The sequence below is a fragment of the Lipotes vexillifer genome, unplaced genomic scaffold, assembly GCF_000442215.2.
Source record: "Lipotes vexillifer unplaced genomic scaffold, Lipotes_vexillifer_v1.1 scaffold95, whole genome shotgun sequence".
Classification (NCBI taxonomy): Eukaryota; Metazoa; Chordata; class Mammalia; order Artiodactyla; family Lipotidae; genus Lipotes; species Lipotes vexillifer.
In genome coordinates, this window is record NW_006791458.1 from 1,887,636 (window position 1) to 1,911,354 (window position 23,719).

At 39.9% G+C, this 23,719-nt stretch overlaps 1 protein-coding gene and 1 pseudogene across 1 annotated transcript in view; one reads left to right on the forward strand and one right to left on the reverse strand.

Moving 5' to 3' along the window:
* The window catches only part of TTC1 (tetratricopeptide repeat domain 1), a 53,992-nt gene that overhangs the window by 18,264 nt on the left and 12,009 nt on the right, over positions 1 to 23,719 (reverse strand). The window contains exons 3-4 of the mRNA XM_007464411.1: positions 1,463 to 1,523; positions 111 to 223 (exon numbers count right to left, since the gene is read on the reverse strand). Of these exons, the coding sequence (XP_007464473.1) occupies positions 111 to 223; positions 1,463 to 1,523 (174 nt within the window). The remainder of the gene's footprint in view (positions 1 to 110; positions 224 to 1,462; positions 1,524 to 23,719) is intronic.
* On the forward strand, positions 20,353 to 20,955 carry LOC103082878 (60S ribosomal protein L13a pseudogene; annotated as a pseudogene).

Here is a 23,719-nt window from a genome sequence, read left to right on the forward strand (position 1 = left end):
CTAAAACAACATTTAAATCAACTCTACTCCAATATAAAATAAAATTAAAATAAATAAATAATATTATAGTCCCCCCCCCCCCAAAAAAAGAAAAGGTCAAAGATACATACCTGTTTCATCCTTGCGGCAGCTCTATTTGAAAACAGGATAGACCTGTCTTTCTGGAAGGAGGATGGACACAGCTGAAGGGCTCGACTGTAAGTACCTTCAGCTTCTATATAATCTGAGGATAAGGTAAAATATGAGAGGTCATTATGATTTTATACCTGGTATCACTGTATTCCAAAAGATTTCAGAATGCATAGCTTTCCCTTCACGGGACAAAGGTCTCCAACAGAATGCTCTATATGTTCACCTTTCATTTGGCTTATCAATTTAGCAAAGAGTTTTGAAAGGGGATTAGGGAACTGGACAGATGAAAGAGACTGAAATCTGGGATTAATGGTCCGGGATGAAGAAAAAAATTCTATGTATTATTTTCATTAAAGACATTGTGCTTTCATGGAGTCAACCTGACTAAAACTGCTTCCATGAAATGTTTGGAGAGACATTTTATAGAGCCAAAAGCACAATGTAAAAATCAGCAGTTGACTAAACACCTTAAAAGAGAAAATGGTGATAAATTTATATATTCATTGCCACACAAAGAATTATGGTCAGGGTACTAAAAGAAAAACTGCCTACTCACTCTTTTCTCAGGTTTGAAATATTTAATACTAAAATACTAGGAGATACGCTTTCAGAGAATCTTTAGTTTTCTTAGAAAAAAAGTAGTGATGATTGCTAAACCAGGATATAAGAAAAAAAAAGTTTTTAACCTAAAAATAACTAGGGGAAGATGTTACTACTCCTAGATTTCTAAAGCATGCACACTCTGAGATGTGATAGAATTTGATCATACGATCAAATAGTTCCCCCAAATTATAAGAACGTACCCCACTTATTCCTAAGCAAATATAGGAAACACAGAAGGAACATTTCTCTACTTAAGGCATCCACAGGAAAAGGCACATGAAAGAGCAACCAAAGTACAAGCAAAATCCTTCCCTCAGCCACACCGGATGCATTGGGCCAGTATTCACAGCACTCTCACGAGTAACGGGGACCCTGTTTTTACAGCAATGTAGCAAAATAGCCTTTTAACATTCCAGTTTAGAGTTTCCCAAAGCAAAAACTCAAAAGAGTTTTTCCTTCTAATCTCTGGGTTTATAGACAGTAGATTACAGAAAAGAAAAACTATGCCTGTGCCTAGAGACACATAGTAACTGGTCACTGTCACTTGAGAATAATTTGGGCCTGGTAAAAAAAAAACAAAATTCCACGGTGTTGGGAGGCAACAGGGTATTATTAGCAGTTTAGGTCTGCTAGTTGTTTCCAAACGTTCTTTGGTGTTTCTTCACAGAATCTACAAAAGAATGAGGAGTCAAGACGCCCAGCATGAGTGCTGAAATAGGTATCTTACCTCCTTTCTTAAACTGCTCATTTCCCTCCTCCTTTAGTCTAGAGCTCTCTTCTCTCCTTCTCTGAAAGAGATCAGAGAATGACATAAATTCTCACAATATTATGATAAATGAACAAAAAGGTCAGCTTTCATTACATGTTACACTATTCAATAGGCAGCAGCTTGACTTCTGAGAACTGGGTCAGTTTTATCTAAATCTCAAACATACAGAAAAAAACACATGACCATCTGGCTAATCATCAAGTGAATTCTTGATGTTTAAAAGATAAAACCCAGGTTTTCTATGTTTCTAGCTTTTGCACGGAACACTAATTTCTATTCACAAAAAATGAAACTACGTATACGCACCGGTACGCTTACCATTATAAATTCAAATTCTAGATCTGCTACTTATTAACTGTAGAAGATCCTGGACAAGTTCCAGATCATTCTGAGCCTAGTTTCTTCATCTAAAAATTAAGCCTTTAATAGATTTATGGATTAATGTGATAATTTATGTAAAACTCCCAATACACCGACTGGCAAATAAGGGCTCAATAAATATGAGCTATTATTTTTCTGTAAAATAAATAATGTAATACTTACTTAGCTACAATTGCAATTTGTGTCATAAAGGAGACATACAGTAGCCAGCAGAGCGCATTATGGAGGACAAGTCTTATTTGCAGGGTCAGGCAGTATGCAGTTAGCAGGCTAACACAGGGAATTCCGAAGAAACCCAGAGAAACCTCTCTTTTCTTAGCTTCTTCTAACAACTCAGAAATTAACACAGATGGCCAAGCACTCTTTGAACTCAAAGGAAGAGTGAATGTTATTCTGTAGAGCAAAGATGACACGTGCCGAGTCCCTATGTGCTTTCAGCCCTGGACATCTTAGCAATATGGTCAGCAGAAGCAGAACTGGCAGCAGTGTCTGCCTGCCACCTTTTTTTTTTTTTTGCGGTATGCGGGCCTCTCACCGTTGTGGCCTCTCCCGTTGCAGAGCACAGGCTCCGGATGCGCAGGCCCAGCGGCCATGGCTCACAGGCCCAGCCGCTCCGCGGGCTGCAGGATCCTCCCAGACCGTGGCACGAACCCGCGTCCCCCGCACCGGCAGGCGGACCCCCAACCACTGCGCCACCAGGTAAGCCCTGCCTGCCACCTTTTGCCAGCATTTTTAAAAATGAATCTCCAAAAATCTTTCCTTCATTCTTGAAGCTTCTGACTAAATAAAAACTTCAAAGGGAGGAAATAAAGTTAGCAGGGTTTTTCATCTACAGTACAAACTGGGAGCCTAAACAACTGGTACTCTTAAGATTAGGAACTAAACTAAAAATGTTATGTCTCTGGAGAAGATTTGTAAATGAGCTGTTGAGACCAGGGTGCTTTCCAAATACCTTATTACTATACTCTGGATGAAACAGAACACTTGATGAATCTCAATAAAGAAACTAAAAGGTAGGTATAAACAATTTAATTTTTATGACAACTATTAATGTTCAGCAGATACAATAATAATTCATTTTAAGATATAACATATCTGAAGGACTACTCTAAGGGAATACAGGAAAAAATAAAATGGGTAGTGGTGATGGCAATCAAAACACAAAAATGTGGCCACATTTACCTAGTACTACCCAGGAAAGAGGTGCTTGAATTATAATATCCTCTATTGTACTGGTTAGGATATTTGGATGCTAGCAAAAGGACTATCTTAGGCAAAAAAAAAAAAAATTTAAGGGAATGTTTACTGGAAAGCTACTGTGGGGCTCACACAATCAAAGGGAGGCCTAAAATATACGCTTAGAAAACAGGCAGGACTCAAGTCAGCTCTGTTAAGTCAAAAAGCAAGAAAACATTAAGTGTCTTTTAGTGGAAGAATCTGGCCAAGATAGGACTGTAATAGCAGCCAATAAATCCTAACCATTCCCCTTTCTTTGTCCTGATCCAGATTTAAAGTTTTGGTCAGAAGCATCCAATAATCCAAGCGTAGGTCACATGCCTTGGCTGTCAGAAAACAGAGTGAGGGAATTGGGGGATTGACTGGCACTCAACATGATTACAGCACAGGGGAATTTCCTCCACATGAGAAAGGGGATTTGATGCTGGAGGCCAAGAAAACCCCATAACAAATCCAGTTAAAAGTTATTTCAACCCCAAATAGATAAAGCAATCTTGAGAAAGAAAAACAAAGCTGGAGGCATCATGCTCCCTGATTTCAACCTATATTACAAAACTATAGTAAGTAAAACTGTATGGTATTGGCATAAAAACAGACACATTGATCAATGAAACAGAGAGCCCAGAAATAAACCCACACACATGGTCAATTAATTTATGATAAAGGAGCCAAGAATATACAATGAGGAAAGGACAGTCTCGTCGATAAGTGGTGCTGGGAAAACTGGACAACCACATGCAAGAGAATGAAAATGAACCATTATGTTATACTAGACACAAAAATTAATTCAAAATGGATTAAAGACTTGAATGTAAGACCTGAAAACATAATACTCTTAGAAGAAAACTAAGGCAGTAAGCTCCTTGACATAGGTCTTGGTAATGATTTTCTGAATCTAACACCAAAAGCAAAGGCAACAAAAGCAAAAATAAACAAGTGGGACTGCATCAAACTAAACAGTTTTGGACAGCAAAGGAAACCATCAACAAAATAAATGGAAGAAAATATTTACAAATCATATACCTGATAAGGCATTAATATCTAAAATACATAAAGAACTCCTGCAACTTAACAGCAATAAACCTCAAACAATCTTATTAGAAAGTGGGTGAAGATCTGAACGGACATTTTTCCAAAGAAGACATACACGGCAAACAGGTACATGAAAAGACATTCAACATCATTAATCAGCAAGGAAATGCAAATCAAAACTCAATGAGATATCACTTCACACCTGTTAGAATGGCTATTATCAAAAAGACAAGAAATAACAAGTGTTGGCAAGACTGTGGAGAAAAGAAATCCCTTGTGCACTGTTGGTGGGAATGTTAATTGGTAGAGCCACTATGGAAAACAGTATGGACGTTCCTTAAAAACTTAAAAATAGAACTACCATATGATCCAGCAATTCTATTTCTGGGTATTTATTTGAAGAAAATGAAAATACTAACTCAAAAAGATATCTGCACCCCCATGTTCACTGCAGCATTGTTTATAATAACCAAGATATGGAAACAACCTAAATGGCCATCAATGGATGAATGGATAAAGAAACTGTGGTGTTACACACACACACACACACACACACACACACACACACACACACACACACACACACACCGGAATATTATTTAGCCATAAAAGAGAATGAACTCTTCCCATTTGTGACAACATGGATGAACCTAGAGGGCATTATGCTAAATGAAATAAATCAGTCAGAGAAAAACAAGCACCATATGATCTCTCTTATATGTGGAATCTAAACAAAACAACAAAACAAAACAAAAAACACCAGGCTCATAGGTTGGGGCCGGGTGGGGTGGGGTGGGTGTGGGAGAATGGGTGAAGGGGTTTAAGAAAAACTAAAAAAAATTTTTAAATTCTAAAACAATTTCAATTAGGGTAAAATCAAAACCCTATAAATATTAAGGAATTCATTCGATCAATTTTAAATTCACTCAAAACCACACACACACCCATGTATCACTGGCTAATAAAGTTGTTACAATGAAAAGTTGTTTTCACATTAGAAAATATATTAATGCAAGGTAGCATGTTAATAAGTTAAAAGAAAAAATTATAGGATCACATGAATAAACGCATCACATGTCTTAAAGGTCTGGAATATATTTAAAAAAAACAGTTATATCAAAAAAATTCTTTAGAGAAGGGCAACTCATCAAGTTATTAGAGTTTAATGTCCATGCATTAACAATTTCAATCTATTTTAACTCTAATTTCAAGCTACTTTCTGGTCTATAATCTGTTCTCCAGTTCCAACTTATCAGGAATGTTCTATGAACACAGATGAGTCTTTCAAACTGCCAGATCAGGCTCTTGTGAAGCTCGCATGCATGTGCGTGCGTGCGTGCGTGTGCGTGTGTGTGTTTTAAGAGCTTAATCATTATTTGGTAAATTCAGAACATTAACATTCAATGAGAAAAGCCTAGATCCAAGGTACACCCAGAAGGAATTATTGATAAGGGCCAGCCTGAGTAGGCAGCCTGAGAAAAGCTCACGGTGTCTTTATAACTAGGTCTAAAAGTTGAACTGGCCAAGAGGTGAGCTCCAGAATGTATTTCAGAGGCCAATTATTCTAAGGAAGGAATTTTATTTCTTGGTCTGATAAATCACAACTCAGTGACCCATTAAGCAGTAAACCCTGGAAAAAGAGCTGCTGCTTCCACAGATTGTGTAAATTGAGGATTAATTCAAGTATCAATATCATGCTGAATATCTCCTTGGCAACAGCTAAAAATAGCACTTTGAAGAGAAAGCTGCACTATCTCCCAGCTGTGCCAGGAGACTAACTTGATCTCAGTACAAAGACTAGGATTTATTCTGCTGTGGGAACATACTCTTTTTTCCAAAGGATGGCACGCACACTGTGTAATGTTATGGAATCCAAGGACAGATTTCATCGTGTGTAAGTCTTACTTAGCATGCTAAGTGCCAGCAGTATTCACACATAAGTGAACTGGTAGTGCTGGTATCCTGCTGCATTACTGGGTGCAAATCTTCCAGGTTCTCGTCTAACATGGTTAGGAGCCCTCTCACATTCCTCCACAATGCCTTTTAACACATTGCAGAGACCTCACAGGGTAACATCTGTTCTACAAATGTATTTCCATAAGAATGGGAACCATTCTTACAGGGCTCTTAACTCAGCAGTCCTATCACTAAAAACTCAGGGAGAAATAGTGACATTACCTTGCACTGTAAATCATCACAGGAACTGCTAAGGAAAACCTCAAAAAGACAATGCCCTTGAAGAATGGAGTTTATTTCAACGGTTATTACCACAACTGCAAACTTTTCAACCTGGCACTCAAAGTTCACTGTAACTTATACCAGTATAGCATTTCATTGCTTAACACCTGCTGTCACATACATTAGCTCAGCTCATCTGCTTCCCAAGACAATTCTGAGAGATGGGCATGGAGGTATCTACCTATTTTACAGGTTAAAAAAAAAATGAAGATTCAGAAATCTTTTATTCTTTGCAACAAACTTCTATTCCAACCTACTCAACCTAATCTCCCATTACTACACAAGTCCTCTCTTCTAGACAGCTGGCTCTCTTATTCTTCACTCCATTCTTTTGCTTACCTACCCACCTTGGAATGCCATTGTTTTTCTTCTAGATTTCCCTTCCAGCTGCCCAAACCAAATTTTCCTGTTTTCAAAGTCTAGCAAAAACCATATCTCCTCCCCAGGGCTACCTTTCACTTCCTTCCCCGCATGATCCTCCTTTGAATGTAGACTGTACATAATGCCTCTAACTGGGCAACTCAATTCTACCTCACAGGTTATTTTTAAAAATTATAAGAGGACGTCCCTGGTGGCGGAGTGGTTAAGAATCCGCCTGCCAATGCAGGGGACACGGGTTCAAGCCTGCTCCAGGAAGATCCCACATGCTGCGGAGCAACTAAGCCCATGCGCCACAACTACTGAGCCTGTGCTAGAGTCCACGAGCCACAACTATGGAAGCCTGTGCACCTAGAACCTGTGCTCCTCAACAAGAGAAGCCACTGCAATGAGAAGCCCGTGCACCACAACAAAGGGTAGCCCCTGCTCACCACAACGAGAGAAAGCTGGCAAGCAGCAACGAGGACCCAATGCAGCCAAAAAAAAATTATATATATATGAGAATTAAAAAAAGCACTGCAAAAAGTCTAGAATGTTATAAAATGCTCAGATGGTTTCATGGGTTGAAGAACACTGTACATTCCTTAGGCCTGGGCAAGAGGGGCCCGGCAAGGTCCTCTTCTGACCGCACCCTTCCTCCCGTGGGGCCCCTTTAGACCATGCTCCAAATTTCTTACCTAAGTTTTCTTAGCCCACTTCTAGGATCTGTGTAAACCTTTGCTTGGATCTATCCCCCAAGGGTGAACTTTGCTGCAGGTGTACATTATATTCCAGGTGCAATACTTTGTACTCTGCCTTCCCCATACCTGGAATCAGTCATTTCTCCAAGGAGTCCTGGATTCTTTTAGTGGGGAATGGCATTTAGAAACCAAGATCTAGGTGTTACTAGGGATTCACTGCTTTTAGGCCCTCTCAGTGAAGATACCCATGAAAATACATCTTAAATAAAACAAAAATCCCAGGAGTCAGAGAATACATACAAGTGAAATCTTCTATGTATGTATTCAAGTAAGTGAATACCACACCAACTCCCACAGTGAAAACTCTAGTTCCCAGTAACAGCAACATATTTACTCATTTGCTCTATCCTAAAATAAACAAAAAGGTTCAAAATTACTATGACCTGTAACCTACAAAACTGGACAGAAAGATAAAAAACAACCATTTCAGTGTCCTGGAAATTGATTACAGGATTAACAACAAAGTGAATAACACTTATTTTAGGAAAAACTCATTTAGGAAATAACCATGAAAATCTGTGGTATACTTGCTAGAGACTGCTCCCCTTTTTCCTCCCATCATTCAATGTGGTAATTCTAACACCCCAAGGTAGGTTGTGAATAACCAGCAGTTTCACTGCTGGAGGACTGACTTGATTCAAAGGTGAAATAATCCATGCCCAGTGGTGTTGCAATCTGAGTGGCAAGCAAACAGGGAAGGCCAGGGGTTCTACTAATCCATGGTAGCAGTCCTGGTTGGGCAAATAAGGGACCCATGGGTCAGACAAATGTAATAGGAAGATACAAAGAGACAGTCATAGAGGCACTTGACAAGCTCTTCAAATATCTTGGCTGACTGGAGTTGGTGTGCACACCTGAGAAGGATGGAGAGGGCTGAAACTATTCATGCATCCTTGTTCTATTAGAAGCCTGTGCACATGTGCTGAGGAAATGCAAGAGGGTCCAATGGGGCAGACCTGAAAACTATCTGAACTTAGAACACACTTCTAAATCCACACATAGATCCAATGACAGCAGGTGGAAGCCGTATCGATTTGATGTGTTTGAACATAATCTCTGACCAGTACTGCACGGCCACTAAACTGTGTGGAAACAGAAGCAACCTCAAGAAAGCCAGACTTAAAAATAAAAACAGGAACAAAACCAAAAACCAACTGAGCAGAGCCATCAGTGGCCACACATCCCAGAGGAAATGAATCACACAGCTAAGTCCAGGTAAATTACTAAACAAATAAGCAGACAGGCAAAATAGCAACAACAAAAATAATTGGGGGGTGGGGGAAGGTCAGACTTTAGAGTTGCTACAATATTACTTAAAATGCTCAGATTCAACAAAAAAAAAACTGTAAGACGTGCAAAGAGGCAAGAAAGTTTGACCCACAATCAGGGGGAAAAAAGCAGTCAACAGAAACATGAGTATATACAGATCATCCGGGGAAGCCCCCTCACCAGTGGGGAGATCAGCTGGGACAGAAGGGGAGCTTTGGGGGCTTGGAGGTAGAGCCCAGCAACCGGTCTGTGGCAGGCAGGACAGAGTGAGACCTACACAGATGGTGCATGCCACAGCCCTGAGCTCCCCAGCCTGAGGCGTGTGTCTGCTGGTGCAGATGGGGGCTGGGTGCTGGAACGTGGGGTCTGGAGAGCAGACCCAGGTAGAGGACTGCTGTTGGCTGCGAAAAGAGACAGCCTAAAGGGATGGGAGTGAGGAGCTCCGCAACCCGGAATGTTTGTGGAAGAAACCTGGGCCGCCACAGAGATGCAGCTCCATGGCTGAGTGGTGCATGAAGGGTGGGGCTGCCACTGCAGCCTTTCCCCATGCACCGGCCCCTGCCTCCACAGGCACTAGGAGGGGCTCCCACTTGGGTGGACTTGCTGCCCTGGTTGCCACCTTGGCCCCCTCCCGCCTGGGCACGCTCATGTGCCCCGGGGCAGCCTCAAGAGCAGATGCAGGTGGGTGGGTAGCCCACACACAGAGGTGGGGCTGAAACCACAGCTGAGCCCCAGAGGCCGTGCAACTAAGAAAGAAGAGCTGAAATCTCTCCTCACAGCTGTGTGAACCATGGTTTTATACCTCCGCTGCCAGCTTTGTAAATTCAGGGCCTGCAGAACATCCAAACAGACGAGGGCTCCTGCAGCTGAACCACGTCTAGCTCTAGCAGCCGTGGGCTTTGTGTGCACATACACACAAGGGGTTGGGCCAGGCCAGAGTCTGAGCTGCTTCCATAGCTCCCACAGAGGGTCCAGGTGCACGATTACTGCAGTCCTACGACCTGACTTCAGTGGATCTCTGCGGGTGTCCTGGTGAAAACAATGCCTCAGAGACACCAGAGCCAATTGCCAGCATACCCACAGTTAAGGCGGGGCCGAGAGCAGTGCCAACAACAGTGTAATCTGTGAGTGCACACAACTGGTGAAGGGTGACGCAGCAGAGCACACTCACAGGTGAACAGCTCCAGAGGAGGAATACTCAGTGGCTTCTCTCCCAGTGGGAGTGCTCTAATCCTGCCTACCTTGCACCACAGATCAGAAACACACCTCAGAAATGGATCTGGGGGCTTCTACTTCAACAACTGGGTAGCAGACCCTGCCCCTGACAGGGCAGTGACAACCACAGAGCCAAGGGGAGGCCCTGCTCAATATCCGGTGCAGGCTCTGGTCACCACTACATCAGTCACACCTCCTATCAAGGGGATAACAGCCAGCATACACTGAGGAAAGAGGTGGCAGACATTCATGTCAAAAAAAGCCCTTGCACCAAAAAATATTAAACCCACACAGGCTACACAGGGATGCTCCCACATAAAAATAGCCCTCTAAGACAGTGTGAGGGTCTGGCACCGGGAGGAAGAACCCCAGGGCATTTGGCATTGAACGTCAGTGGGGCTTGAGCGCAGGAGCTCCACAGGGCCAGGAGCTCTTGGAGGGTGCACACAAGGTCTCACATGCACTGGGACCCAGCACAAAGCAGGGAATATTGATTGGCGGCCCCACCCAATAGCCTGCAGGTTCCAGTGCTGGGATGCCTCAGGCCAAACAACCAGCAGGATAGGAACACAGTCCCACCCATCAACAGACAGGCTGCTGCAGCCACCTCAAAACACACCCCTTCACACGGCCCTGCCCAACAAAGGGACCAGATCCAGCTTCACCCACCAGAAGCAAGAGGAACTACTATCCTGCATCCTGTGGAAAGAAGACCACAAACACAGAAAGTCAGACAAAATGACATGACAGACGAATATATTTCAGGCAAAGGAACAATATAAAAACTGACAAGAACTACTAAATGAAGAGGAGACAGGCAATCTACCTGAAAAGGAAATCAGAGTAATGATAGTAAAGATGATCCAAAATCTCGGGAAAAAAACGGAGGCACAGACTGAGAATATACAAGAAATGTTTAACAAGGAACTAGAAGAACTGAAGAGCAAACAAACAGAGATGAACAATACAATAACTGAAATGAATACTACACTAGAAGGAATCAATAGCAGAATAACTGAGGCAGAAGAACGGTAAGTGACCTGGAAGACAGAATGGTGGAATTCAATGCTGCAGAACAGAATAAAGAAAAAAGAATGAAAAGAAATGAAGAGAGCCTAAGAGACCTCTGGGACAACATTAAATGCAACAACATTCGCATTATAGGGGTCCAGGAAGGAGAAGAGAGAGAGAAAGGACCAGAGAAAATATTTGAAGAGATTATAGTCGAAAACTTCCTGAACATGAGAAAGGAAATATCCACCCAAGTCCAGGAAGCACAAAGAGTCCCATACAGGATAAACCCAAGGAGAAACACACCGAGACACAAGTTATCAAATTGGCAAAAATTAAAGACAAAGAAAAATTATTGAAAGCAGCAAGGGAAAAATGACAAATAACATACAACGGAACTCCCATAAGGTTAACAGCTGATTTCTCAGCAGAAACTCCACAAGCCAGAAGGGAGTGGCATAATATACTTAAAGTGATGAAAGGGAAGAACCTACAACCAAGATTACTCTACCCGGCAAGGATCTCATTCAGATTCGATGGAGAAATCAGAAGCTTTACAGGCAAGCAAAAGCTAAGAGAATTCAGCACCACCAAACCAGCTCTACAACAAATGCTAAAGGAACTTCTCTAAGTGGGAAACACAAGAGAAGAAAAGGACCTACAAAAACAAACCCCCCAAAATTAAGGAAATGGTAATAGGAACATACATATCAATAATTACCTTAAACGTGAATGGATTAAATGCTCCACCCAAAAGACACAGGCTTGCTGAATGGATACAAAAACAAGACCCATATATATGCTGTCTACAAGAGAACCACTTCAGACCTAGGGACACATACAGAATGAAAGTGATGGGATGGAAAAAGATATTCCATGCAAACGGAAATCAAAAGAAATCTGGAGTAGCAATATTCATATCAGATAAAACAGACTTTAAAATAAAGAGTGTTACAAGAGACAAGGAAGGACACTATACAATGATCAAGGGATCAATCCAAGAAGAAGATATAACAATTATAAATATATATGCACCCAACACAGGAGCACCTCAATACATAAGGCAACTGCTAACAGCTGTAAAAGAGGCAATCAACATTTTAACACCTCACTTACACCAATGGACAGATCATCCAAAATAAAAATAAATAAGGAAACACAAGCTTTAAATGATAAAATAGACCAGATAGATTTAATTGATATTTATAGGACATTCCATCCAAAAACAGCAGATTACACTTCCTTCTCAAGTGCGCACGGAACATTCTCCAGGATAGATCACACCTTGGGTCACAAATCAAGCCTCAGTATATTTAAATCATATCAAGCATCTTTTCTGACCACAATGCTATGAGATTAGAAATGAATTACAGGGAAAAAAATGTAAAAAACACAAACACATGGAGACTAAACAATACGTTACTAAATAACCAAGAGATCACTGAAGAAATCAAAGAGGAAATCAAAAAATACCCAGAGTCAAATGACAATGAAAACACGACGATCCAAACCTATGGGATGCAGCAAAAGCAGTTCCAAGAGGGAAGTTTATAGCTATACAAGCCTACATCAAGAAACAAGAAAAATCTCAAATAAACAACCTAACCTTACACCTAAAGGAACTAGAGAAAGAAGAATAAACAAAACCCAAAGTTAGCAGAAGGAAAGAAATCATAAACATTACAGCAGAAATAAGTGCAATAGATACAAAGAAAACAATAGCAAAGATCAATAAAACTAAAAGCTGCTTCTTTGAGAAGATAAACAAAATTGATAAACCATTAGCCAGACTCATCAAGAAAAAGAGGGAGAGGACTCAAATCAATAAAATCAGATGAAAAAGGAGAAGTTACAACAGACACCACAGAAATACAAAGCATCCTAAGAGACTACTACAAGCACTCTATGCCAATAAAATGGACAACCTGGAAGAAATGGACAAATTCATAGAAAGGTATCACCTTCCAAGACTGAAGCAGGAAGAAATAGAAAATATGAACAGACCAATCACAAATAATGAAATTGAAACTGTGATTAAAAATCCTGTAACAAACAAAAGTCCAGGACCAGGTGGCTTCACAGGTGAATTCTATCAAACATTTAGAGAAGAGCTAACACCCATCCTTCTCAAACTCTTCCAAAAAATTGCAGAGGAAGGAACACTCCAAAACTCATTCTATGAGGCCACCATCACCCTGATACCAAAACCAGACAAAGATACTACAAAAAAAGAAAATTACAGACTAATATCACTGATGAATATAGATGCAAAAATCCTCAACAAAATACTAGCAAACAGAATCCAACAACACATTAAAAGGATCCTACAACATGATCACGTGGGATTTACCCCAGGGATGCAAGGATTCTTCAATATACACAAATCAATCAATGTGATACACCATATTAACCAACTGAAGAATAAAAACCATATGATCATCTCAATAGATGCAGAAAAGGCTTTTGACAAAATTCAACACCCATTTCTGATAAAAACTTCCCAGAAAGTGGGCATAGAGGGAACCTACCTCAACATAATAAAGGCCATATACGACAAACCCACAGCAAACATCATTCGCAATGGTGAAAAACTGAAAGCATTTCCTCTAAGATCAGGAACAAGACAAGGATGTCCACTCTCACCACTATTATTCAACATAGTTTTGGAAGTCCTAGCCACGGCAATCAGAGAAGAAAAAGAAATAAAAGGAATACAAATAGGAAAAGAAGAAGTAAAACTGTCACTGTTTGCAGATGACATGATACTATACATAGAGAATTCTAAAGATGCCACCAGAAAACTACTAGAGCTAATCAGTGAATCTGGTAAAGTTGCAAGATACAAAATTAAGGCACAGAAATCTCTTGCTTCCTATACACTAATAATGAAAAATCTGAAACAGAAATGAAGGAAACACTCCCATTTACCATTGCAACAAAAAGATTAAAATACCTAGGAGTAAACCTACCTAGGGAGACAAAAGACCTGTATGCAGAAAACTATAAGACACTGATGGAAGAAATTAAACATGATACCAACAGATGGAGAGATATGCCACGTTCTTGGATTGGAAGAATCAATATTGTGAAAATGACTATACTACCCAAAGCAATCTACAGATTCAATGCAATCCCCATCAAATTACCAATGGCATTTTTTACAGAACTAGAACAAAAAACCTTAAAATTTGTATGCAGACACAAAAGACCCTGAACAGCCAAAGCAGTCTTGAGGGAAAAAAAACGAGCTGGAGGAATCAGACTCCCTGACTTCAGACTATACCACAAAGCTACAGTAATCAAGACAGTATGGTACTGGCACAGAAAAAGAAACACAGATCAATGGAACAAGACAGAAAGCCCAGAGATAAACCCACGCACCTATGGTCAACTAATCTATGACAAAGGAGGCAAGGATATACAATGGAGAAAAGACAATCTCTTCAATAAGTGGTGCTGGGAAAACTGGACAGCTACATGTAAAAGAATGAAATTAGAATACTCCCTAACACCATACACAGAAATAAACTCAAAATGGATTAGAGACCTAAATTTAAGATCAGACAGTATAAAACTCTTAGAGGAAAACATAGGAAGAACACTCTATGACATAAATCACAGCAAGATCTTTTTTGATCCACTTCCTAGAGTAATGGGAATAGAAACAAAAATAAACAAATGGGACCTAATGAAACTTCAAAGCTTTTGCACAGCAAAGGAAACCATAAACAAGACAAAAAGACAACCCTGAAAATGGGAGAAAATATTTGCAAATGAATCAATGGACAAAGGATTAATCTTCAAAATATACAAAGAGCTCATGCAGCTCAATATTGAAAAAACAAACAACCAAATCCAAGAATAAGCAGAAGACCTAAATAGACATTTCTCCAAATAAGACATACAGATGGCCAAGAAGCACATGAAAAGCTGCTCAACATCACTAATTATTAGAGAAATGCAAATCAAAACTACAATGAGGTATCACCTTATTGTATACACGGGAATATTTCTCAGCCATAAAAAGGAAAGAAACTGGATCATTTGTACAGACATGGATGGATCTAGAGACTGTCATACAGAGTGAAGTTAAGTCAGAAAGAGAAAAACAAATATCATATATTAATGCATGTATGTGGAACCTAGAAAAATGGTACAGATGAACTGGTTTGCAGGGCAGAAGTTGAGATACAGATGTAGAGAACAAATGTATGAACACCAAGGAGGGAAAGCCACAGGCAGGTGGGGATGGTGGTGTGATGATTGGGCGATTGGGACTGACATGTATACACTGATGTGTATAATAAGAATACTCTACCTAGGGACTTCCCTGGTGGTGCAGTGGTTAAGAATCTGTCTTGCAATGCAGGGGACGCTGGTTCGATCCCTGGTCAGGGAACTAAGAGCCCACATGCTGGCGTGCCACAACTACAGAGCCCATGTGCCACAACTACAGAGCCCACGCACAACTAGAGAGAAGCCCGTATGCCACAACAAAAGAGTCCATGTGCCACAGCTAAGACCTGATGCAGCCAAAAGTAAATAAATATAAATTTAAAAATAATAATCATAAAAAAAAGAATACCCAGCAAGGCTCTCATTCAGATTTGACAGAGATATCAAAATCTTTACAGACAAGCAGAAGCTAAGAGAATTTAGCACCACCAATCCGGCTTTAAAACAAATGCTAAAGAAACTTCTTTAGGTAGGGGGGAAAGAAACAACCGCAAAAAATGGCCATAACTAGAAACAAGAAAATCACAAATGGGAAAGTTCACTGGTAAAGGTAAACATATAGTAACAGCAGGAAATCATCCATACACGAATAGGATATCAAAACCAGCAACCATGAGTAGATGAGAGTACAAATGCAGAAAATGGGAACTGCATTTGAAAATAAGAGCCCAGCAACTTAAAACAACCTTTTATGTATATAGACTGCTATATCAAAACCTCATGGGAACTGCAAACCAAAAAACTATGATACACACACAAAAAGGAAAAAGCAACCCAAACACAACACTAAAGATAGTCATCAAATCACAAGAGACCTACAAAAACAAAAAGACCTGCAAAAATCAAAAACAATTAAGAAAATGGCAATACGAATGTACATATCAACAATTACCTTATATATAAAAAAAATTAGAAATGAAAAAGGAGAAGGTACAACTGACACCACCGACTATACTACAAAGCTACAGTCATCAAAACAGTATGGTACTGGCACAAAAACAGAAATATATATCAATAGAACAGGAAAGAAAGCCCAGAGATAAACCCATGCACCTATGGTCAACTAATCCATGACAAAGGAGGCAAGGATATACAATGGAGAAAAGACAGTCTCTTCAATAAGTGGTGCTGGGAAAACTGGACAGCTACATGTAAAAGAATGAAATTAGAACACTCCCAACACCATACACAAAAATAAACTCAAAATGGATTAAAGACCTAAATGTAAGGCCAGACACTACAAAACTCTTAGAGGAAAACACAGGCAGAACACTCTGACACAAATCACAGCAAGATCTTTTTTGATCCACCTCCTAGAGGAATGGAAATAAAAACAAAAATAAACAAATGGGACCTAATGAAACTTAAAAGCTTTTGCATAGCAAAGGAAAGCATAAACAAAATGAAAAGACAACCCACAGAATGGGAGGAAATATTTGCAATCAACGTGACCGACAAGGGATTTATCTCCAAAATATACAAACAGCTTATGCAGCTCACTATCAAAAAAACCCCAAGCAACCCAATCAAAAAATGGGTGGAATATATAAATAGACATTTCTCCAAAGAAGACATACAGATAGCCATACTAAGTGAAGTCAGAGAAAGACAAATATCATATGATATCACTTATATGTGAACTCTAATAAAGAATGATACAAATGAACTTATTTACAAAACAGAAACAGACTCATAGACATAGAAAACAAACTTATGGTTACCAAAAGGAAAAAGGCAGTAGGAAGGGATAAATTAGGAGTTTGGGGTTAACATATACACACTACTATATATAAAATAGGTAACTAATAAGGACTGACTGTATAGCACAGGGTACTCTACTCAATATTCTGTGGTGACCTATATGGGAAAAGAATCTGAAAAAGAATGGAGATATATATATATATGTATATATATATATATATATAAAATAACTGATTCACTTTGTTGTACACCTGAAACTAACACAACATTGTAAATCAACTAAACTCCATAAAAATTTTAAAAAATTAAGATGCTGATGTTATAAAATAAAGCAGCTATAAACAATTTGTTGAAAAACTAAAAGGAATGTGTTTAAAGACTTACATGAGCATGATGACAACGATTAAAAAAGAGAATCATGAAAAAGGGACAGAAATTATTTTAAGAAAACAGAACAAGAAAACCAAGAAGAAAAGTTCAATAACTGAAATAAAAAATTCACAGATGGGCTCAACAGATTTGAATTGGCATGAGAAATCAGTAAACTTGAAGTTAGAGCAACAGACATCCAGTGTGAAGAACTAAAGGCAGAAAAAAAGATGGAAAAAAATGAACAGACCCTTCATTAATATATGTGATAAGAGTCCCAGAAGAAGAGAGACAGAACAGATATTTGAAAAACAATGACTGAAAATCTCAAAACCCTGGTGAAAAATGTTATCTAAAGATCCAAGAAGCTCAGCAAACCCCAAGTATGTAGATCCGTATCTAGAGACACCAGAGTCAAATTATTCAAAGACAAAGAGAAAATCTGAACACAATGAAATTAAAAACAACTTATCAGGTATAGGGGAACAGCAAAACTATTAATACCTGATTTCTTACCAAAAACAATGAAGGCCAGAGGCAGTGTAACGACACGTTCAAAATGGTAAAAGAAAAAAGACTGTCAATCAACAATTAGATATTTAGCAAGACCATACCTCAAAACAAAAGCAAAATAAAGACATTCACAGATAAAGACAGAGAATTTGCTGCTACCATACCTGCCTTACAAGACATACTAAAGAAGTTCTTTGGACTGAAAGGAGATGGTAAATTTTCATGAAGAAATGAAGATCATTAGAAATGGTAAATACATCAAAGGCTCTATAAATACATTATTTTCTTTCTTCTTTTAATTTCTTTAAAAGGCAGAAAGATTTATAAGATAGTAATTATAACACTATATGGTTAGGTTTACAAAATATATTGATATATGATGATGGTAGCACAAAGGAGGGGGGAAGGAAATGGAGCTATACTGAGGCAAAGTTTCTATTTTTCTACTGGAATTACGTAGCATTAAAGTAGACTGTAATAAGATGTGTAATGTAAACCATAGAGCAACCACTAGGAAACTTTGGCTAAGAAACAGATGGTTAAAAAATCAGAAGTATTAAAATGATACACTAAAAAAATTAACACAAAAGAAGGCAGTGAAAGAAACAGGAATAAAAAAGACAAGAGACGTGCAGAAGACAAAATGGCTGATATATATATAACCATGTCAATAGCACAATGTGAATGGACTAAACACTCTAACCAAACAGCAGAGATTGTCAGACTGGAATCAAGAAGATCCAATCATATGCTATCTATAAGACACACTTTAGATTCAAAGACACAAATAGGGTGAAAATAAAAGGATGTAAAAAATATATCATGCAAACAGCCATAAAAGAAAGACTGGCTGCCTTAGTCAGTTTGGGCTGCTATCAACAAAAATACCAAAGACCGGTGGCTTATAACCAACAAACATTCTGGAGGCTGGAAGTCTAAGATCAAGGGACCGGCAGATTCACTGTCCGGTGAAGGCCTGCTTCCTGGATCATAGGGGTATTCTCACCATAGCCTCACATGGCAGAATGGTCAAGGGAGCTCTCTTTGATCTCTTATATTAGGGCACTAATCCCACTTATGAGTGCTCTACCCTCATGACCTAATAATTTCCCAAAGGCTCCATCTCTTAATACCATCACAATGGGAGTTAGTTTTTAAGATGTAAATTTTGGGAGGATTAAAACATTTCGTCTATAGCAATGCCTATAGAAGTATGAGACAAAGTAGTTTTTAAAAAAAGAAATATTGCTAGAGACAAAAAAGGAACATTTCATGACGATAAAGAAGTCAATAACTCAAGAAAATATAACAGCTATAAATGTATATGCACTTAACGGCAGTTACAAAATACACAAAGAGGACAAATTGCCAGAACCTCAGAAACTTCCCATGTGCCCCTTCCAAATCTGTAATACCCTCTCTCTCACCCCAAGCTCATATCCCCAGGCAAACAATTTGTTCTTCATAAATTAACTTGAAGGATAATTTATGGAGTATTGACTGAGGTTAGCATAATTCTAAAAATTTGTAATGTTCATTTATGCTTGCCACCTTGGGGGAAATGTGTCCAAAAATGACTCTTAAGAGATCTTAGAGGTTCCAGACCCCTAAGCATTTTGCAGTCTACACTCACGTTGAATTCCGACTTTCTGAGTGCTTTTATGTGCCAGTCATTTAATCCTTTCAACAACTTTGTGAGACAGGTAGTATTTTTTTTTTTTTTTTTTTTCGGTACGCGGGCCTCTCACTGATGCGGCCTCTCCCGTTGCGGAGCACAGGCTCCGGACGCGCAGGCTCAGCGGCCATGGCTCACGCGGCCAGCCGCTCCGCGGCATGTGGGATCTTCCCGGACCCGGGGCACGAACCCGTGTCCCTTGCATCGGCAGGCGGACTCTCAACCACTGCAAACCACTGCGCACCAGGGAAGCCCGACAGGTACTATTATTATCCCACTTTACATCAAGTTAAATGATGGAGCTAGGGCAGATCTGTCTAACCTTTTATGCTTTTAACCACAAGACTATATTGTGTTCCACAGGTATGGAAATAAAGAATTGTTCGCAGGAGGGAGTAACTGAGCAAGGCACAGGAACTGCTGCAAAAAAGGTAATAAGCACAGAGCTTTTACGTTTCACTGTCCTAAAGAAAAAATGACTACCAAGAATTAGGGCACTTGAAAAGAAGATGACACTGCTCTAGAACATGTCATCAAGTCCTAGAGATCTTATGTTTAGTCATTCTGAGGTAGAGGTTTATGTTAAAAATAAACCTCTACCTCACTGAATCAGGGACCTGTACCACAGGTCTTGGGTTATTCTATAGTCAATCCAAGGCCATTTTCCACTGAGTTAGCAAAATGGATTCCTTGCAGAGGAATGAATTCAATCTGCAAGTGTTTAAAACTTATTCTTTGCCTTTACAAATACAGGGATGCTCGGGATCTTTTATTTTACTCTGTTTTCCAGGAAATTATTTTCTTGCGTCATTGGGTAAAAGAAATTCACATGTTTTCCCAGGCGGCTGCTGAAGATGGCGGAGGGGCAGGTCCTGCTGCTCGATGGCCGAGGCCATCTCCTGGGCCGCCTGGCGGCCATCGTGGCCAAGCAGGTGCTTCTGGGTCAAAAGGTGGTGTTTGTGCGCCGTGAGGGCATCAACATTTCTGGCAATTTCTACAAAAACAAGTGGAAGTACCTGGCCTTCTTCCGCAAGCGTATGAACACCAACCCCTCCCGCGGCCGCTATCACTTCCGAGCCCCCAGCCGCATCTTCGGGCGGACAGTGCAAGGCATGCTGCCCCACAAGACCAAGCGAGGCCAGGCTGCTCTGGACCACCTCAAGATGTCTGAAGGGATCCCGCCACAAGAAAAAGCGGCTGGGGGGTGCCCTGCCCTCAAGGTTGTGCGCCTGAAGCCCACGTGGAAGTTTGCCTACCTAGGGCGCCTGGCTCATGAGGTTGGCTGGAAGTACCAGGCAGTAACAGCTGCCCTGGGGGAGAAGAGAAAGGAGAAGGCCAAGATCCATTACCGGAAAAAGAAGCAGGTCGCGAGGCTACGGAAGCAGGCCGAAAAGAACATAGAGAGGAAAACGGACCAATTCACAGAGGTCCTCAAGACCCGTGGATTCCTAGTCTGAGCCCAATAAAACTGACTGTTTATTCTTCATGCTTGGCCTGGCCTGCCCTTCCTCCATCACCACCCTAGGATGTGGGGGACCCCCAGGGGCTGCCATCCAGGTGCCACAGGCAGCCTGGGGCTTAGAAGACTGGATATAGCGAAGGGGCCTTAGCCACTGCTGTTTAAGAAAGGCCTTTTTAAAAACTTTAAAAAAGTTAAAAGGGCTGTGCAGGTGTAATTTGCCTGTGACCTGTTCATTCATGAGAGTTTTAGGACATGGGCAGCTGGAACAACCAGTGCTGTCCTAATACCGGCAAAAGTGAGCTGGAAGACCTAATTGGAAGAGACCCCCGCATTGCTTACAGGGAGTCTGTTTAAGCTTCCCACGTGGTCGGATACTATACTCGGCAGCTGTTAGGATGTGAGAGAATGCTTTGGCAGCATGAGTCTGGGATTCTAAAAGGTGTTTATGGAAGGGAAGTACGGCCCAAGGGGTCACAGGCATAGCCCTTGTGTTAGTCTTCCCTATATTTTGTGAGCCAAACTAATAATTTATTTTTAAAGAAAAAAAAAGAAATTCACATGACATGGGGAACAGTACTTTGTTAAAGATGAAAGTATTGAAATATATCGCAGAAAACCATCTCAACAGCATGCTTCTTACTTCTATACTAATCAATTCTCCAGTTATTTTGAAATTTTATTACCACACAGATCTCTGATGTCCCAGTCTGAGTCTAAATGAGGTTCTCTGTTTTGACAAATAATGCCACTATAAACTAAGCTAGGTTTTAAATGATTATCTGACAAGCAGGAAGAAGGTAAGCGTTTCAGGAAGGATACAAACTTGGTCTTAGTTGATACTAAAATTTAACTAGATCACTGAGGCAAAGATGGACTTTTAAAAAAAAGTGCTGGGAGAAGTTGGTAGTCATTTGTAAAAAGATAAAATTAGATTGCTATGTCACACCATACACAAGAATAAACGCTAAGTGGATTGCAGACCTAAATGTAAAAAGTGAACCCATATAAGTACTAGAAAAAAACAGGTGAATTTCCTTTTAAGCTCAGTTGTTGGAATGGCTTTCTGTGACTCAAAATCCTAGAGAACTCCAACTGATATAACATTAAATACTGGTGTAACCTGGCAAAAAATGTCAGGTGTTCATTCCCTTATCAATCATAAAACAACCAATCTCCACCAGAGACCCACTCAATGAAGTGACTGGCTAGGGATATTCCCTATACTTTAGGTCAGTGAACACAACATAAACACACTTGACTTGGAACTTAAAAGTGTATATCCCTTCTATCATTATTTCATTATTAAATGATAAAAATTTGCACTTGCAAAAAATTTTTTACATTAAAAAAATCTTCTCTTAACACGTTACTGACCGGGGGATTTTTGCAGAAACTAACGCCTGTGGCCAGCAATTTGTTATGTAAGTGAACACTGAAACAGCCGCATTTGAGTAGTATCAACAACTTTTTTTGCACTTTATTTGAAACTTTGTACATGTCTTACTAAAGCATTCTAATATTTTGTTAGCGCGTGATAGGCAGTATAGCAGGCACCTCTGTGTAAGGGAACAGAACATCTATTACAAATATACCGGGTTTCACTGCACTTTCCCCTGGAAGAGCAGACTCTACACTTTCTGGCAGCATTTTTTTTTTTTTTTAGTCCTGTTGGTATTATTTCCTCTAGAATATGTTCTTTTATTTTACCTGATAGTCGACAAGGGGGATCTTTGCGGGGGGCTCTTTTAGAAATGTCACAAGAAGGACTAGGTGCAGGACTACCACTACATTCACCAGCATGGTCAGTTGCCCATTCTCTAGCTACTGCTAACAAAAATTGCTTGTAAGTCATTTTATTCTGTGCATTAAAGCTACAATAAATCTTAAACGCATTGAATAAACCACAGTTACTCAAATAGAAACCCACTTTCTTATACCATTTTCGAGTTTTCTAGAAGATACTAAAGTTTGCCAGATATTGATCAGACTGATCAACTCCTTTCATATATTTATTATACTCTGATATACAAGTGGCCTTAGTTATCTGATGGCCAGTCCTCCTGTCTTCCTTTCCTGTAGATGCCATGGAGGCGTCATGAATAGTTGTCACCATGTAGACTAGCCTCTTGTCTTTCCATAGAAGAATCACTTCTCCCTTCCGTAAGAATGTCATTTCTCCCCTCTGTAGGTTTTTAGATTTCTCCTTTAATTGGTTTGGTAGACCACGATTCGCTCTTATAGCCTCACAAAACTCTGGTTTTATTTTTCAACAATATTTCAGATGTGGACACACTGTTGTAAATCCCAAGGTTGCATATATATCCAGTTTCACTTTCCCTAACCATGCTGACCAGAATGCCATTATTTTGTTAAGTTTTCTGGGATTATAGGTTTTGAATCTGCATCATCCTCTCCACTTACGTTGCCTCATCAAGTGATAGCTCTTGTTTGGGTATACAGATTGACTGGAACTTTGGTAGAAAATAATCCAAAAGAGGTTTAACTTTTGAAATTCTTTCTGATGGAAGTGGAGTTTCTGAGGTATCGTTAAAGTGAAGAAACGTCATTATTTGTTCGAATCTTCTCGTCATAATCTTTGGAAAGACAGGTGTTTCATGTTAAGGGATCAGTCGACCAATATTCTTTCCAGTGTGACTTTCTTATTTGTCCCATCAAAATTATTAATTCAAGAAACTTCTTCAGGGCTTCCCTGGTGGCGCAGTGCTTGAGAGTCCGCCTGCCGATGCAGGAGACGCGGG